The 16832-nt window shown below is 33.4% G+C and overlaps 1 protein-coding gene across 8 annotated transcripts in view; it reads right to left on the bottom strand.

The window, feature by feature from the left end:
* Positions 1–16832, bottom strand: part of NBEAL1 (neurobeachin like 1) — a 164650-nt gene that overhangs the window by 92295 nt on the left and 55523 nt on the right. For 7 of the 8 annotated variants that reach the window (XM_045855797.1, XM_045855829.1, XM_045855803.1 and 4 more), the window contains 8 exons: positions 13197–13283; positions 11068–11151; positions 8055–8153; positions 7387–7967; positions 6447–6579; positions 5522–5641; positions 4258–4561; positions 644–729 (listed from right to left, as the gene is read on the bottom strand). In XM_045855797.1, the coding sequence (XP_045711753.1) occupies positions 644–729; positions 4258–4561; positions 5522–5641; positions 6447–6579; positions 7387–7967; positions 8055–8153; positions 11068–11151; positions 13197–13283 (1494 nt within the window). The remainder of the gene's footprint in view (positions 1–643; positions 730–4257; positions 4562–5521; positions 5642–6446; positions 6580–7386; positions 7968–8054; positions 8154–11067; positions 11152–13196; positions 13284–16832) is intronic. The other variant, XM_045855825.1, reaches the window with a different exon arrangement.

The raw sequence follows: 16832 nt of genomic DNA on the forward strand, positions 1-16832 counted from the left end.
GATGTAATAAATTATGGCCATACACTAGCAGGCTAAACTAAAAACAAAAATCTACAATGTATAATCTCACATAGCAAAAGCATTTTCTATGTCAATGTCAAATTGAATATAATGAAAGCAATTGATATAGTTTGTTTATGCCTCTTCTCCCTTTTCTCCTTTCCAGTTCTACCTTGATCTTCTTCCCTCAGTCCTTGTTGACCTTTTTGTTCAAGGAAAAAAGACTAAGCATAGTTGGTTTCTTTTTCTCCTTCTAAGTAAATGGTTTTGTTTTTTTCAGACTAACATATTTAAAAAGTTACAAAGCAAATGCTGAGCAAATTATGTTTTCTCTCTCCTCCCCAAAAAGTAGGAGAAAAATGTTTAAACTGATTCATTATCTGAAATCAATTCATTAGTACAAATTCCTACTACAGCTGTTGCCAATCATACTATTGGGCTGACTAATGATCACATCTGAACCACAGTTGAGAGGCACGCCTTTGTTTTTAGTGCTTCTCTGCTTCCTTTAAAAATAATTTTTAATGGCAATTCAAACCCTTCCTTCTCAATTACCCACTGAAATGACAAAATTTAAAAAGGAATTCTACTTCATAGACAGCACAGTTACAACTAAATGAACAATCCATGTATTTACTCTGACCTTTGCAGTGTAGTGAAGAAGGACGTTACCAGGCAGATCAGCCATGTCAGACTCTTGAAATTTCCAAGGGCTTAAACAGTTTGGACCTGAAAATTATTTATACACATACACACATATCAGTGAATAGACATGGCCTCTTTGGTTCTGTGCAATCAGAACAAAATTTAAAATTGAGCGCTTTGAAGCTCCTAACACAGTTAAAACACACTAGCCAAAATGTATTTTATTTTTATAACACTTCTAATTCATCCAAAACCTAGAAAAGTTGGGGGGATGAATCAATCTCCACTTCAGAAAGGAAATTTATAAAACTAATATTAAATATAACAGTTTATCTATTAATTTATCTAATGTAAACCAATTAAAATTTGTATGACAAAATAGCAATATAATCAATGATGTGAATGTATATCACCGAAATGAAATAAAAATGAGCAGGAAAAAATTCTTGACTTTAAAACAAATCAAAGAAATACAATTAAAACTGGTTCACTTTTACATAAAAAATGGAAGAAATAGTATTGACCATTCCACCTTAATGAGGCTGTGATGAACCTGGTATACTTATGTATTACTGTTAGGGACTGTCAACTAGTATATCCTTTTTGGAAGCTGACTAGGTAACATATTTTGAAAGCCATAAAAATATTTATCACTTTAAATATTCATCCTGGAATTTTACCATAAATAAATCTATGAAAATAAGAAAAAATGATAAGTACAACAGTTCATCACATTTAATATTTGAAGTTTATATCAATATTAAATATTATATTTTGGAGATTAAACCCTTGTCTGAGGTGTCATTGGCAAATATGTTTTCCCATATTATCAGTTCTCTTTTTATTTTAATACTGTTTTCTTTAGCCGTGCAGAAGCTTTTTTATTTTGATGAGATCCCATTTGTTTATTCTTTCCTTTATGTCCCTTGCTCCAGGGGACATATCAGTGAAAATACTGCTGTGTGAAATATCTAAGATTTCCCTGCCTATGTTATGTTCATAGCAGCACAATTTACAATAGCCAAGTGCTGGAAGCAATCTAGGTGCCCATCAGTAAATGAATGGATCAAAAACTATGGTACATTTACACAATGGAATTCTACACAGCAGAGAGAAAGAAGGAGTTCCTACCCTTTGTGAAAGCATGGATGGAACTGGAGAGCATTATGCTAAGTGAAATAAGCCAGGTGGTGAGGGACAAATACCATATGATCTCACCTTTAACTGGAACATAATCAACAAAAGAAAAAAGCAAACAAAATATAAACAGAGACAACGAAATTAAGAACAATCTAACAATAGCCAGAGGGGAGGGGAGGGGAGAGGGAACTGTGGGGAGAAGAGTTTTCAGGAACTACTATAAAGGACACATGGACAAAACCAAGGGGGAGTGTGGAAGCAAGGGAGGGAGGTGGGTTTGGCTGGGCTGGGAGGGGGAGTAGTGGGGAGAAAATGCAGACAACTGTAATTGAACAACAATTAAAAAAATAAGTAAAATAAAAATAAAAATATTAAATATTATAAGCAATTATAAATTATGAATCCAACTATGCAGCCATTAAAATGATCATTATGATCACTATATAACAAATAATTATTATTTACTAGAGTTGTAAGTAGAAACAACTATAAAAACAAAATCCAAACTACACAGCTGTGATGATTACACTAAGTGACTTATCAATTTGGAATTTTTTGGATTATAAAGCTCAACCTCAAATATTGTGGTGAGTTTTAAAGTAATGAAAAGGTTCTAGACTTTGAAAGTTTAGACATTCTCATATATCTCAAAACTCCCATGTAATCTAAAAAAGAAATTTTGACAAATAATAAGCTATTCTTCAGAGTTAATATACATGACTACTTAAAGGCTTAGCTCCTGAATAATCTATGAAAAATAGATATAATTTTTAAAATAATTAAGATCCAATAATAATCTGTGCATATTTTAAATCACAGCCAAGAGAAAAAGCCAAAATAAAAACAGCTCATAATTTTATCTAAGGACTCATAATTCTACTGCCTTCATGAATTCTTCAGGTATATTAATACAAATTATAAAAATGACAAGTTCTGAAATAAAACTCATGATTTTAGCACCAGTCATGTAATTTCTTATGAAGGCGGGCTTATATTTGTTTCCTCATTTTATTAAAATCTGGTAAAAGCATTATGGACTGAATTGTATACCCACAAAATTCACATGTTGAAGGTATGATCCCCAATGTGACTGTATTTAGAGACAAGGCCTTTAAAGAGGTAATTAAGATTAAAGGATGTCCCAAGGGCCAGACCCTAATCCAACAGGGCCACTTATAAGAGGAAAAGCCACCACAGATACTCTCTCTGCACACATACAGGGAAGAGACTCCATGTGAGGACATAGCCTAGAAGGCAGCCACCTACCAGCCAGGAATAGAGGCCTCACCTAAAATCAAGCCTGACAGAAAACTGATCTTGAAATTCTAGCTTCCAGAACTGTAATAAAATAGTATTTAAACCATGCAATGTGTGGTATTTTGTTATGGCCGTCCTAACAAACTAATAGTAGGTAGTTTTATGGATAACATTTGAAATATTTCCCAAAGCTTTGCTCTACTTAGCCTACCAAAAAGAGTATGGTACACTATAATTAATAATACTGTGTAACATACTTAAAAGTTGTTAAAGTAGATCTTAGAGAGGTGGAGGAGGGCATGGGGATGTAAATGGTGATGGAAAGAGACTTGTCTTGGAGTGGTGAAAACACAATACAGTGTACAGATGATGTATTGTGGAATCGTATCACTGAACCCTGTTGTAATTTTGTTATTGGGGTGACCACTGTCACCCCATAAACAATAAAAAGGAAAAAAATAAAGTAGATCTTAAAATATTATTAACACATATAAAAATGGTAATTATGTGAGGGGATAGAAGTATTAACTATTATGGCAATCATTTTGCAACATATGATGTATCAAATCTTCATTTCTTTTTTTTTTAAAGATTTTATTTATTTATTTTTAGAGAGGGAAGGGAGGGAGATAGATATATATATATATAGAGAGAGAGAGAGAGAGAAAGAGAGAAACATCAATGTGCGGTTGCTGGGGGTTATGGCCTGCAACCCAGGCATGTACCCTGGCTGGGAATCGAACCTGGGACACTTTGGTTCCCAGCCCGTGCTCAATCCACTGAGCTACGCCAGCCAGGAAATCTTCATTTTCTTATACTTTAAACATACATATATGTCAGTAACATCTCAATAATGCTGAGGGGGAAAAAAGTATGGTATGTGGTGGGGGTTTTTTCCCCTTTAAGTTTCAACTAAAATAAATACACTATTCAGCTCTGGCTGGTGTGGTCAGTTAGTTGGAGTGTCGTCCCATAAACCAGAAGGTTGCGGGTTCAATTCCCAGGAAGGGCACATGCCTAGGTTGCAGGTTCAGTCCCCAGTTGGGGCAGGTACAAGAGGCAACCGATCAATGTTTCTCTCCCTCTCTTCCCCTCCCTCTAAAAATCAATAACCATGTCCTCAGATGAGAATTTTTTAAAAAATACACTTTTCAGGTTTAGGCAACAGAAATAAAACTAAGTTTAATTAAACAATATAAATGTAAATATATTCACCTGCTAAATATAATGCCTTCACCTGGGGAGGTTGCAATGCTTCATAGAAGATGATGACAGACCCTAGTTGGCCCTCCAGAGATGTGGGACAACCCCATTCACTGTCCTGGGTTCCTGCTGATATCAATTTGGTAATCAATTTTGATTTTTCAGTTGTTCCTCCCCAGGAGGCCGATGAGAGAATTCCACCAAAGGATGTCCGATGAGGGGTAATGGGAGAAGAAAAAGGTGGATCTGGAATTTGGGATGGTGGAGGAGTGGTGGTTCTTTGTCCAGCTGAACCAATGCAGCATGAAATAAACGGCTAAAAATTAAGAAACAAACAAAACAAATCACATAATTTTAATTAAATTCCTATCATCACATTTAAAATGAAACAATTCATAAAATTAAACAAGTACATTTGCTAGATTACGATATGTATGTGCAAGTGCACACATAAGTTCACATTACAGATGTTACCTTCCACCTACTTGACTTGTATACATTACTTTCATAACTCACTTTATATCCTTTTTCAAAGTTTAAATTTTTAATGAGTGTATATTAACAAAAATGTTTTAAGAACTTTACTATATTCTAAAACAGAGAAAACTCCATTTACCCCTTCAAATTTGTAAACAAAGAATTAAACATCAGTATAATAATGCTAATTATAGGTTATCCTGAAATGGTCATTGAGATAAATATCAAGAAGAAATTACCAGAATTCTAGAATTTGGGAAGTAATCTAATCCATCCTATTACCTTCACAAAAGGTCCTTTCAAAATTATCCAAATACTTTCAAAGAACTTTGACACTAATGTTAAGAATCACGCTAGAAAATAAATTATATCTTACATCTAACCAAAATACCATGTAAAGATTTAAAGTTTCTTCATTGTTGTTTCAAATTCAATGGAGAAGTAAATGAGTCCACCATAACAATTTGTAACTGTTCCTATACTTGGAGAGTTTATTAAACGATCCTTTGCTTAATTCAATTTCTTTGGTTTCCCTTTGGCTGTTTTAAGTCTTTTCTTCTAAGCCTTTAATTACATTTGTTTCTTCCTTGAATTGTTTTTCTTTATTACATGTTGTCTGACTTCAACTAATGATAACAGGCTAACTGAATTAAATATTAACTTACTGTATCTTAGTATAGAGAAAACATAAAAATTTATAGGCACGTACTTAGAATAAGGAGAACTTTCTACACTAAACTAAAATTTTTCAAGAGTTCTCAATGAGCTGGTCCTACGAACAGTAGTTAGCTGTGCTCACTTCGTTCATGGCAGGAAACCGGAGCGGGGCAGAGGCCTTCTGCTGCCCGTTGTCGTAGATGTAGACAAGGCTCTGCCCAAAGGGCCTTTTTCCAGGCATGTGAACAATGGTTATGTTGTGCTGGCAAAGTAAGACATGTGTTTGAAAAGAGAAAAATCATATTAAGTTCTTGGAATGATAATGTTTTCAGAATATTACTCTATAACTAGTTTGTGTGAACAGCAACACATTAAGCCTAACTAAATGTTGAGTAAAATGATGATCTTCAAGTGAGCAGCATTTTTTTCTGTATTATGAAAACAACTATTCTAGAAAATCTACACACAACTGTAACACAGTATATTTTCCGAGTCTATGAGTAGTCTTCAGAATCAACTTTTTCTAATGAGAACCATGTCATATTTTAAGAAAAGCAACAGAAATGAAGTTTTTAACAATTTATGTTCTCATTCAAATTTAATTCTAGAACACGTGAAAGCAATCACATTTTAATTTTTAGCAGAAAAATAATTACTGCTAAATTTATAATAATAATGATAAATGGTATTAACCTCCTTACAAACTTCAACATGAATACAAAGTGAAAATTAATCTACTCAAAAAGCAGATAACACCTACTATACATTCAACAAATGTGTGGTTTTTATCAGATTTATTTATTTTTAGAGAGAGCAGAAGGGAGAGAGAAAGAGATGGGCAGAAGTATAGATGTGAGAAAGGGACATCGATTGGTTGCCTCCTGTAGTACATATCCCAACCTGGCACCAAACGTGCAACCCAGGCATGTACCCTGACCAGGAATCAAATTGGCAACCATTCCCTTTGTGAGACGGTGCCCAACCAACTGAGCTACACCAGGCAGGGCAAATGAGTGCTTTTTAAAGGAAAGAATCAAGAAGTTAAATGTGATGCCCTAAAGCCTTACCCAGAGAGAATCACAGAAACTGTGGTCAGGAAGCATAACCGTTGCATATTCTCTTTTTGTGCACACTGCCACAACTAACATACCTGAATGGGTAATAAAAGCTTCAAAACCCATGCCACTTCCTGTAAAAAAGCTAACAAAAATACATTTTATCAAAACTTTTGAAGTCAGTTATTCAGTTTATCTGAAGCACACAAAACCATAAAGGTCATCATGAATATTTTTATCTAAGGCATTGTGGCTTACATTCTACTGCCACACATCAGTCCAACTTTGGTTCAAAGATGATTTTTAAATCTTTTTTGGGCATTAAGAGTTCATTAAACCATAAAAGGTAGTCTTACAAGTTGAATTCCATTAGTAAACTATAGTAAAAGGTATAAATTTTCAAATCTTAAAAATTTGCCCAAGTAGGATTCAGAAAAGATAAAGGTCTTAAAAATCAAAGGTATATTAAAACTTATTACTGAAGTGACTAATTTTGGGTGTACATATATAGGTTTTCTGGTCCTTCACATAATTATACAGCACCTTTAGTGGAGCAGAGAGATTCAATTTCAAGTTTATTATTCCTTTGTTTTCCATTTTTATAGTATTTTTAAGATGAAACTTGCTTCCAAACTTAACTCAGAATGAGCAAAATATTTGAGATATACAATTATTATTATGAAAGCAACAAAGCATCTATAACTAAACTGTGTACATAACTTGTACATTTGAAAACTATATCCTTGAGCTGCATTTCTGCTTTTGAGCTCAACAATTTATATACCACTGTGGGGGAAAGGACTGCTGCTACTTTCATTCAAGTTACCTCAGAAATGAAAATTAAAATAAATAAAGTAAAAACTAAATGCTTGGAAAAGCTTTTTCCTTTTTAAGAATCACAGCATATATCCTATGACAGTATTCACTTATATTTTATAACTTGTACCCGTACCTGTACAACTGTTTTCTTTTTCCTCCTTTGTTAGCATTGCCAAGCGTCAACTGATCCTGATCTAAGCAAAACCAAGCACTGAAGGAAAAGGCAGATCCTGGCCATTTCTGTATGGAAGGCACAGAAATTCCTGCCATACTATGTGACAAATTGAAATACTGCAGTGCACTCTCTAGACTTTGTTTTCGGGCCATTGTCAGGATTGCTTGAGTCACGGGAGTAGTATAAGGGTGAAAACACTCAGATTCATCCACTCTCAGCAATCTTAGTAGTCGACGGATTTCTTCTGAGCTTACTGACTGACTCCCCAAGGAACCATGGAGAGCAATCAGGTTCTCAGCACAAGTTCGATGGAGGGCAGGATGGGAATCAAGGGTTTCAATGATTCTAATTCCCATGTTTGCATTGACACAAGTAGTTCGACTCTGCCTATTAATACAACAAATTCTTTTCAGCCAATCAGAGATGAAGATCTGTAGATCTTGGGATTCTAGCTCAGGAAGCCACTGGATAAGAAGTAAGAGAGGCTGGACATTACTAATGCCCAAAATCCCAACTGAAGTGTGGTCGCCCTCTACAGCCTGTAAAGCAACATAAGGGATCAAAAGTTAGTTACCATTTTTTATAGGGAAATAACACAACTTCTAACAAAGCTAAAAAAAACTCACCATATTCATAAGTTCTTTAAGTAGTTCCAGTGACGGCTGACCCAGGGATTTTAATACTTCAAACATATGTGTATAACCAATTCTTTCTTTAAATACTTCCTAGGGGAGAGAAAAATCAACATATCAAAGCACATTTTCAAAGACCAGATTTTCTGGAAAATATTTTTAAATGTTGTGCAACATCCATTTAAGCTAATTAATATGAAGGATTATAAGTTCAACATTTCTGTTTTCTCAAACCACGTGTATCTTCATCTTAAAATGAACTCCATATACCTTCTGAAATATAATTTATAATAATGTACTAAAATATATAATAATTACTATTAATTACTAATTAATTACTAATAATTACTATATATTATATATAATATAATAATATATAATATAATAACTAAAATTAACAACAGCTACATATTATAAAATTATTTTACAGGTCAGGCCACATGACACTTTATTTTCTTCACTTGATTTATAATTAGAGCAGTATTACATTAAGTTAAAACAAAAATGGAGAAAAAATAAGGAGAATCTGGGAAAAACGGGAGTCAGAGAGCAGCCTCAAAGGACTAATGAATCCTGGCAATTTTGAGTAGTGGCAAAAAACAAAACAAAACAAAACCCTGGGTCATTTTCTTTTGACTCTTTGTATCTAAATGGTCTGAATTAGCTAGAGCACAAAGATTACTTTAGTAAGGTCTAATCACATATTTTTGAAATTGAGAGACACAAAACCATTAGGTAAAATATGAAGACAACCAAAAAACCGAGCAACAGTAAACTGGTCCAGTAAAGGAGTCAGAACTATACACACTCATTATAAAATCAGAAGATTTAAACAAGATGAGTAAGACTGGTTGTCTCTGACAAAGGGAACTAGTTGACTGTCAACCAAGAGTAGAAAGAAAATCTTTTCAAAAGGTATGTCTTAAATGATCTTTTTATTTAAATAGTATTTTAAAATTTTAACCATGCAAGGCATTATACACTATAAAACACTGATGCTGCAAAAAGCTTTGAACACTATTTTAGGTTTGAATTTCATAATACAGTATAAGCAATCCTTTATACTCAGAAGCCAAATTACTAAGAGAACTTAAAATGATCTTTATCCTTATAGAAACTGTTTTAAATGGAGATTAGATATATTCTCAAGCCAGCCTGTTAACAGTTGTAAAAGCCTAGTTAGCAGAAATCTAACCAAGAGTTATATGCAGCAACAATATAGGGCAAAAGTTCATTTCCTAACAAAAATCAACAAAGAGTGGAATACAACTAATGGCTCAGCTTAGGAAGCAAGGAGGAATTCATTCATCTCTGGTACTAGAAAGGTAATTAAGGCATGAAACATATTAGAGATGATGGATTAAAAGGTAGATGTTAACAATAGTAGTAATATTTTAAGCATTTACCATGTGCCTGGCACTATGCTTACCACCTTATACAGATGTTCTCACTAATCCCCAAAACTACTCTATGAGGAAACCACTAGCACAAAATCAGTGTAAGTGGACAGCAGGACAGAGCCAGTGGTTGTGGAAGAAATGAGAAGGGAAAGAAAATCCTGAGGGTTGGTGACTACAACCGAAGAAGAAGAATTTCCATGGCCATATGAAAAAACAAGTCCACAATTGGTAGAGCTGTTGACACGTGAAAAATGTTCATGTTCTCAGCAGTCATAAACTGACCAAATAGTGAAAGAGTGATTATTCGACTAATGAAAAAAAACTAGGATATAAAATTTAATTCTTTAAATACACTATCATAGAATCACTTAAAATAATCAACACCAGTGCTCTCTTCTCATGTGTTTACTGTCAGGGTGTCCAACCTGAGGCCTGCGGGCTGTATGCAGCCCAGGATGGCTATGAATGAGGCCCAAACCAAAGTCATACATTTACTTAGAACATTACTTAGATTTATTAGTAAGTTTCATACTAAGTTTTACTACTGAGATATGAACATTCTCTATACTAGTGATCACAAACTTTGGGCCCTGCTTGACGATTTTAAAACATTATTGAAAGGGCCGCTGCATATTTAGGGTTATTATGTGAGGAGGCCTTTTTTTGCTTGTCTGTGGTAGCGAATATCATGAAAATTATACACTGGCCTTTTTTTTTGCTCATCAGTTTTCATTAGTGTTTGTGTATTTAATGTGTGACCCAAGACAGCTCTTCTTTCAGTGTGGCCCAGAGACGCCAACTGTAAATCCTTACTGGCCTGCAGTTTAGTCATCAATGTCTTAATCCCAAAGCAGTGCCCACAGATATCGGTCTTTAAAATTACCAGAAAAATGGTTCCTATACTAAGATAAGATATTTTGTGAACTATCATATTTTGCTGTGTATAATAAGCATCCATGTTTTTGGCCCAAATTTTCAGGAAAAAATCTTTCATTCTAATTTCTTAATTTACTTATTTATTTATTTATTTATTTATATTTAGATCCTTGTTTTTTGTATTATAAAGGAATTTTAGTATTTATTTTTGAACACATTATGGTACAAGAAATTTTATGTAACAAATAATTACAAAACACAAGAACAGATACAAGGTATTTCAGGTACTTCCTATGTATAAAACGCATCCTTATTTTTCCCACAAAAATTTGGGCAAAAAGGTACACATTATACACGGCAAAATACTGTATTTCATTTCAGGTGTGAAACCATATGTATTATACATTTTCATATATGACTTTGGGAATTATATAATAAAAACTGGTACAGTGGTACCTCAGTACTCGTCATTAATTCGTTCCAGAACTCATGACAAGTGCCGAAACTGACGAGTACCTAATGATGAAGCATTTTCTCTTGCAGGGCACTGTCATGGCTCATACAAGTTCTAACAAGTGTGATGAGTCCTGAGCAAGCACCGAATGCTGAAACATTTTTTTCTCGTCAAAATGCGATGAGCACAGGGTTTGACAAGTTCTGAAGTTGATGGGTACCGAGATATGACTGTATATCTAAAATAACATTTTGGAGCTTGAGGATACATGTTTCACCTTAGCAGCTGGAGACTTGTTCATTACTGCTGTCAAAGCCTGAATGGTTGATACAGCCAAACAATCCAACTGTCCCTGAAATGCCTACCAGAGGGGGGGAAAAAAAAACAAGAAATTAACAAAAGTAGTCAAGATTTGTTAGTTAGGAAACCTTTGTTTCTGAAAACCTGAAAAAATAATTACTTAACATGCAATACATTCCTCTTCCAATGAAATGGATTTCTGAAATACTATAGCCTGCAAGAAAAGTCACCTACCAGACAGAAATAAGCCACATGTCAAGAAGGATATGGTTACATTCACTCATTACATTAAAATTTGGGGGAAAAGAAAACCACAAAACACCAAGCATAATCCATGCTTTTTTTTTTAATGGACAATCTCAAGAGGAAGGGAGGGAGGTCTATCATTGGAAATTCTATTATGTTTTAATTTTTCTTAAAAATACACATGAATGACCTAGCTTTATATTTTATTAGCATGTATAATAAAATGGCTAAAATAGTCTTGTCTACTTAGTTTCCAAATCCTGAAATGGTATATGTGCATATACCAATCAATTAATCAAAAATACACTTGCAAATAATAAAGTGCATCTATTTTTACATAATATGCAAAATTTAAAGCAGAAAATGAAAGATGCATCTTTGAGCAATGTCATGTTTTTTAAAGTAACCTTTAATGCTAAAAGTAGTAAAAAAATAAACAGTTTTATTTTGTCTATTTCTGTTTAGTCTTCAACATAAAAAAGAGGTTAAATATCAGGTCACTGTATTTATAGCAAAAATAACAACAAAAAAATATAACCTCAACAATACTGAAAAAACTGAACATAACTCATATCATTAAGCTTAGTCAACCATGAAACTGTAGCATAAGGACTAGAAAGTTGTAAAAACTAATAGTCCCGAAAATTGGCTTTTGGGAATATATTACTATGACTTGAAGGTAGTCACTCCACAAATAGAATTTTCTTCTCCCTCCCACTAAAAAAGATTTGAATAAAAGGGGACTGATTTGATCTTTGTTGTTTTAAGCCAAGCGCTACCACTTTCAGGCAAGTTATTTAAATTCATATCTTGGTTTCTGTTCATGTTCTTTGTTTATTAAACATTACATAAAATAAACATAAGTAACAAACAATATGCATTAAACATTCTGCGTACAGAATTTCATACAAATAAGATCTTTCCTAGACTTTAAGAGGACTAGGCATCACAGAACCTAAAATTAGAAATCCTGACATAAACCTCTAAGAAGAAAACTATTATAACTATTTTATGTATCTATAGGAAGGCCTTAAAAGGGACTAATACTTAGAGATATCTAAAACAGTACTCTGAAATTTGATGTTGCACATCCAAAATAGAAAATAGATTATCATGTCTCTTTCTATACCATAGCTCTATTTATAAACCTGAACATCAAGATGTTAATTATGACATCATGTAAGCTCATCAAAATGTGAAAACAAACATTTTTGGAAAAGAAAAAAACAAAGCAACTTTGTAGGTGGTCTATCCAAACTAAATTACCTATGTATTACAAAAAGCAACATAAATTATATATTTTTACCTATCCCCATATATACCTGAATATTTAGAAAAAAAAAGTTAAGTTTTATTCTAAATTAAGACTCAAAGAGTTCAGCATCTTCTTCCCTTCCTCCAAGATTCAGGTTGTCCACTGAATTATAATCATTATTTGAAATCAAGAGCAAAGAATCAAGATATTAAAACTGACCATACATATTCACAAAGCCCTAAAGTCCCAATACACCACAATGCTTAGGAAAAGAAGCCCCAAAATTATGAAATCACCACCAGGTGGACAACACTGATACTGGGATCCCATTCCTGTACTTTATATCTCCTCACACTGAAAAGAATGCACACATAAACAAACGGAATACTGTTGATCATTTATATCAACCACCAAATTTTTAATCTGTTGATCTTTTAGATAAAATAATTAAAACTGCTTTTAGCATTTTTAAAAAATATTTTATGAAGATTAGAATTAGATGATGTTTGTATATTTTAAGACAAAAGAAGAAAAGTACAGGAATAGATGGTCCCACTGACTGATTTTGGACTTCAGCTGAAACAAGATGCAGGCTTTGTAGATACCTGGTCCTCATTTATTTCTGTCAGTAATTTGTTGGCAAGGTCTTTCTCGTTCTTGTCTGCCACCTTATTGTTAGCATTTAAAAATAGCTGTTAAAAACAGAGACAAGAATAATGGAGAAAAAAAACATTAAACTGTTACCTATAAGCGGAAATGAAGCTTAAATGGGTTTCCATGTCTCTTGAAAATAAATCCAAGAATCCACTTATGAAATATACCACACATTTAAATTGACAATCAACTATTCATTTTTTGTAACAAATATTAAGTTCATATACTCTATTATTTATTCTCTCTTGGAACTCAAAGAACTAAAATAAGAAACAGCAATAATTAATTTAGTTAATATGCCTAAATTCTTAAAGAACCAGCAGAGAGAATGTTTCACAGAAAAGAAAATGTGCTACTGAGATAGACTAACCTGTAGTAATGATGCACAGTGCGGGTTCTGTAGCCATGTATGTTTGTGAAATGCTATTCAACTAACTTTAAAAACGGTCTTGGGTTCTTTCCAGAAATACTCTTTAAAGTCTCAAATATGCTAATATGTAGTTTGACAAATGTGCAGCATTTTCCAAATTTATCTGACCACACATTTTGTTAAAAGTTTTTTTGCAAACACACATCAACAGTATCAAGAGTTGAGCATAAGTAAGTTTGTGTACTAAAAAGGAATCAAGTATTTTAAGTATATGAACTCAGCATCCCCAAACATCTCAGTCACAGTCTGGGTAAAAAGAAAGAGTTCAAATGAGAGTGAAGAGAGAAAGTTAGACTTATAAGGGATTTATCAAGAGCACCCTAAGAATCAAGTTCTTAGGAAGTTTTATCACTTCAGAAATGAGAAAAGTCGAGTAATGTGCTGAAATAATGCAATATAAAGTGGATTAAGGTATGTAGTCTGATGTGGTAAGTAAAGCTTAATCTAAAAATAAATCAGTGTTCACAATATAGACTTTGGAAATAGAAACCTGGAAGTGAATTTTGGTTCCACTATTTATTAGCTAAGAAAAAACAAAACAAAAACCAAAAAAAACACACCACTTCTCCAAGGTTGTTTTCTCAAAAAGCAAAAGATTATTATCTCGTGAAATAGGAATGCAGATGAAATGAGATAATCCATGCTGGATTATTAGAACAGTATCTGGCGCAAAATAAGGGCTTAATATGGTATGAAAGTTGGTATTATAATTATCAGAAAATTTTTAAATAATAGTAATATTCCATACTATCTACTATAAGGGATATTGACTGCTCAAAACTGATGAAAGCAAAAATGAGTAAAGTCTTTCCAGAAAGCAATCTATAACAAGAATCTTTTTAAAAGTTTTATTCTTTAAATTAGTATCTTTATTTCTATAAATTTACCCTAAGAAACAGAAACTTTACGCTGCAATTTTAGAATACAGATGTTTACTTTAGCCTTATTTATTGTATAATAGTAAAAAGTAAGAAACCACCCAAACACCCAACAATAATAGAATAGTTAAATAAATTACAGTTCATCCATAAATTGAAAGAGAAATCCTCAAACTTTCTGGTCTCAGGACCCCTTAAACCACTTAAAAATTATTGTGAGAGCCCCAAAGAACAGTAATGTGGGTTACATCTATCAATATTTACCATATTAGAAATTAAAATCGAGACATTAAAAATGTTTACTCATTCAAAAATAACAATAAACCCTTTATACGTTGACATAACATTTTTATGAAAAGTGTTATTTTCCAAAATATATCTTATACTCACATTTGTGAGAATGGCACTGCTTCTATATTTTTATAATTTTTAAAATGTCTGACTTAATAGAAAACAGATGAACTCTCATACCTGCTATTTCATTCAGATCATTATAATAATGCTGTTTGGTTAATGTTTTTATGAAGAAAATTTAGCCTCAAAGAAAAATATTAAAATTTGACTTTGCAGGCTCCCTAAAATGATCTTGGAAACCTCACACTTTGAGAACTACTGGATTGAAATATTTATTTATTTGGGATGGCAGTTGGAGCCTGTCCCAGAGATGAGCAGGATCCCACCATCTGGGGTGGCTGTGGCAATGGAGCCAGTGGCATCATGGTGATTAAGTAACTTTTATTCAGGAAGGGAAACTGGTCCCTCTGCTCCTCCATCAGTCATTAAAAACATTGTTTTGAAAAATATATGATGACAAGGCAATTCCACTGCTGTGATTATATCCTAAGAACCCTGAATCACCAATCCAAAAGAACCTATGCACCCCAATGTTCATGGCAACACAACTTACAATAGTCAAGTGCTAGAAGCAACCTAAGTGCCCATCAGTAAATGAATGGATCAAAAAACTATGGTATATTTACACAGTGGAATCCTACACAGCAGAAAGAAGGAACTCCTACCCTTTGTGATAGCATGGATGGAACTGGAGAGCATTATGCTAAGTGAAATAAGCCAGGCAGTGAGGGATAAATACCGTATGATCTCACCTTCAACTGGAACCTAATCAACAAACAAGCAAGCAAGCAAAATATAACCAGAGACATTACAATTAAGAACAAACTGACAGTAACCTGAGGGGAGGTGGGAGGGGATAATTCGGGGAAAAGGGGGAAGGGTTTTCAGGAACTACAAAGGACACATGGACAAAACCAAGTGGGGGAAGGTGGAAGCAGGGGATGGAGGTGGGGGGAGTGGTGAGGGGTAAAAGCAGATAATTGTAATTGAACAACAACAAAATAATTTTTAAAAAATTTTTTTAAAGAAAAATATATGATGATATATATTTTGAAGAAGGGAAGACTCGTTTTGGTATGGGCATACTCTTGATATCACAGCATTTAAAAGGAGGATACAAAAATATTCAGTAGTAACAAAATATATTCACAATAAAAATATATATACAAATACTGTTCTGTATATTTTGCCACAATTTTAAATTTTAAAGATTACAAATATACTGTGTAAAAAGATTAAGAAAAATCTTTCATAATTCTTTTTTTCTCCATTATATTAGTTAAAATTTAAACAAAGTTCTATTTAAAAAACATTTGCTCAAGGTCACTAAGGCTCAAGGTCACATCCAGGTAGGTGTGACTCCCAAAGTAAGTATACCATTCTATCTACTCCCAACACTCTTTTCCAAGAACATCCTTTAGTTGATCCTTTCATACATTCTCATTCCTAAGACTGTCTTGATGATACATTTTTGTTGCAGTTGATTTTAAGGGGTAGTTGTGGAGAAAAAAAATCCAATCCTACCCCCACGCCAGTCTTTGCCCATGGGTCCTTTATACAAGTTCCCTGACTTGACCCTTTCCCTTCTTTCCCCCCTTATCCCCTACCCGCCTATCCTCTGGAAACTGTCACTATTTTGCTTGCTTGTTTGTTTTGTTGATTAGGTGTTTTGAAATGCATTATACCTATCACAAAATTTAAACAAATGATTCCATGGAATCCTATTGTAAGTACTTTATACTATGATGACACTTATTTTGACAAGCCCTGAAGTCGTTATACAAATACTTAAGGACATTAATGCATACTTAAACTGGCTGGTGAATCTCACACACACAAAAAGCATAGAAACTGCAGCAGCCAACCTATAGTCTTCCAGGTAATTAATAAATTATTTATGACACTTATAAGTTTTAGTTGACAAT

This window comes from Phyllostomus hastatus, unplaced genomic scaffold (assembly GCF_019186645.2).
Source record: "Phyllostomus hastatus isolate PE091 unplaced genomic scaffold, TTU_PhHast_1.1 phas_contig_137, whole genome shotgun sequence".
Taxonomy (NCBI): domain Eukaryota; kingdom Metazoa; phylum Chordata; class Mammalia; order Chiroptera; family Phyllostomidae; genus Phyllostomus; species Phyllostomus hastatus.